The 3,138-nt window shown below is 37.1% G+C and overlaps 1 protein-coding gene across 1 annotated transcript; it reads right to left on the bottom strand.

Moving 5' to 3' along the window:
- Positions 1-1,487: 1,487 nt before the first annotated feature.
- LOC133815340 (uncharacterized) lies at positions 1,488-2,315 on the bottom strand. Its single transcript, XM_062248193.1, has one exon. The coding sequence runs from the start codon at positions 2,313-2,315 to the stop codon at positions 1,488-1,490; it is 828 nt and encodes a 275-aa protein (XP_062104177.1).
- Positions 2,316-3,138: the final 823 nt, after the last annotated feature.

The raw sequence follows: 3,138 nt of genomic DNA, 5'->3' as shown, positions 1-3,138 counted from the left end.
AGTAGAAAGGTATATGCTCAAGAAACACAACATGACGAGAAACATAGATTTTTTTACTAACAGGATCATAACATCGATATCCTTTTTTACCTGCACCATAACCAAGAAATACACAAAGAGCGGAACGAGAAGTAAGCTTACTATGTTCAACATGAGGATGGAGAACAAAACATGTGGAACCAAAGACTCTCAATGAAGAATAATCAGGAGCGTGACCAAATTTTTTTTCAAAGGGAGACAGACCTGAAGTGACAGATGACGGAATTCTATTGATTGAATGAACTGCAGTCAGAATGGCTTCCCCCCAGAACTCACTAGGAACATAAGCAGACAATAAGAGAGAACGAGCAGTTTCAACAATGTGTCTATGTTTTCTTTCGGCAACCCCATTTTGCTCTGGTGTATTGGTACAATAGGTTTGATGTAAGGTACCATCTAAAGCAAGCAATTCAGAGAAATGATTGAAGGTATATTCACCACCAAGATCACATCGAAAAAATTTGATAACAACATTATGTTGAGTTTTAACAAAAGCACGAAACATATGATAAATCGCGAGGAAATCAGAACGATGTTTCATAAGATAGACCCAACAAAAATGAGTATAATCATCAATAAAGAGACATAGTAATGTGATCCACCTTTTTTTAGAACGGGTGATGGCCCCCACACATCAGAGTGAATCAAATCAAAAGGTGCAAGAGAAATAGAAACACTCTTATGAAAAGGTAAAGCAAAAAATTTTGCCAATTTGCAACCACAACAATCTGAAATATCATGGGTTTGTAACTTTTCTAATGCTCCTATGGAAGCTATGTACTTTAAACGTGAACAAGATACATGTCCAAGACTAGAATGCCATAAATAAAAACTAGACGAAGACGAACTTAAACGAAATGAAGACAAATCGACACTAGAAGCTGCAACATCAGGAACTCTCAGCTCATCTAAAATGTGAAGCCCCCCCTGCCTACGGCCTATCCCAATCAACTTCTTGGAATGAGGATCCTGCACATAACAACAAGAATTAGAGAAAATAACTGAGAAACCAGAGTCACATAATTGACCAACAGAGACAAGATTCAAAGTAAGATTTGGAATATGATATACATTAGAGAATGACATTTTTGGAGTGCAAATCGAGCCAATCCCTCCTAATGGCAAGGGAGTGCCATCAGTACAGAGGGTCCTGATTTAATGCACAAGAAGGAATTGGAATTAGGTGACATATGATGTGAAGCTCCAGAATCAAGGACCCATAAAGAGGAAGATATACCTGGTGTACTACTAGAAGGAAAACCTATGTGTGAGGAGGCTGACATGGCGTGTGGCTGTGAGGCAATGAACTTCTGAAACTGCTCTGTGAGTGTAGCAATCGAGGTACTTGGAGTATTTCCAGAATCTTCAGGTGGAACAATAGTTTCCATGTTCGAAGACATAGAGTGAAGAGGTCGATGAGGTTGGTTGCCAGATTTCTAGTGAGGAGACTAATTCGGTGATTGCGCCCTGTTCAACAGTTTGGGACATTGAGCCTTCCAGTGTCCCTTTTGCTTGCAAAAACTACATTCATCATAGAAAACCTTGGCTTGAGTCTTGTGTTGATTGTTGGAGGATGGCCGATGAGGAACTGCAAAGATAGAGGGATTCAGAGAAGGAAGAATCCCCTTTTCCGCCCCCCCTTTATCAACACGAGACTTCAAGCGAATCTCTTCTACTAACAACTCATTAACCACCGAATCAACCGACGGAAGAGGATTGTGATGCAGGATTGTTCCATGAAGACCTTCAAACTCATCTCGAAGAGCCATCAAAAACTGAACCAGACGTTGTGCGTCTCTTCGAGCAATGTAAGGGGCAAATGCTCGTAACTCCGCTGATTCATTCAAAGCAAGTTGATCCCACAGATTAGACATAGCAGAATAAAATTCCTGAACATTCATGCTATTCTGTTGAAGGGCCCGAATGTCAATCTCCAACTGATACTGCTTTGCGAAATTAGACTGTGTATACAGCCTTTCCAAGTGCTCCCAAAATTCCTTCGCTGTCTCATATTTCGCCAATTGGATACCGATTGATTGTTGAACCGAGTTGTTGATCCAAGTGATGATTTTTGAATTGTTGGCATCCCAAAAATCCAACTTTTTTGCAAAGCTCTCATCCTTATCGTCCTTCGGTTTCGTGGAAGTTCCAGAAACATAACCCCACATACGTTTCCCTTTTAGAAAAAATTTCATAACATAATTCAAATACGAATAATTCTGCCCATTCAATTGCACATTGATGGACTGAAGCGAATCATCTTTTGCGCCAACCATGACGGACAATCGAAATCCAAATAGATAGAACAAAGTGCGAAATCCCCAAGATTGATGCAAATCACCGAGATTGTAATCCTAGCACAACCAAATCGAGGGTACGCAAGAACATTGCTCTGATACCATGATAATTTTGCAAAATAGACAAAGGAGATTTGAGAGAGAATCAAAATGGAGTCTAGGTTTTCATTATGTCGAAAGAGATAAAAATAAGAGTACAAGAGAAACAAAATATATAGCCAAAATAATGAGAGGCTAAAAGACTAAACTACGCTTACATAATAATAAAACTTATATTATTAACAATGTAGTATATAGAACAAGTCACAAATAAGCTTTATTCACGTTGGCTATTTTGGTCATCAAACATATAGTCTTTATGGTGAATGGCAACTAGCTCATTACATTTTTATTTTCATTACATTTGTAGGCTTTATGCTTGAATATGTTGTGTAATTATTATGCATTTGAGTTCCTTTATGAAGGAAATGATGAAACTTTTTATATCTTCATCCCTCCTTAACTGACTTATTTTTATTTTCTTGAATACAAGCTTATTATTTTTCAATTTGATACTTATGTTTTAAACTTTTAGTATATATATATATTTATATAAGTCTTACTGAATTTGATATATTCTATCTAATTACAAAAATGAATAAACATTTCAAAAGAAAATTAAAGGTTCCATTTCTTGGAAGAAAGAAAGCAAACAATGATGCAAAATCAAGTAACCGAGATCTTCCCACACATCCAGATTTAAGAATGCCAATTTTGAATTATAATCCAAATATTAGAGACCAAGTTAGAAGACATTATATGA

The sequence above is a fragment of the Humulus lupulus genome, chromosome 2 (genome assembly GCF_963169125.1).
Source record: "Humulus lupulus chromosome 2, drHumLupu1.1, whole genome shotgun sequence".
NCBI lineage: Eukaryota > Viridiplantae > Streptophyta > Magnoliopsida > Rosales > Cannabaceae > Humulus > Humulus lupulus.
Note: the sequence above shows the minus strand (reverse complement) of the source record. Positions and strands in the feature narration are given on the sequence as shown.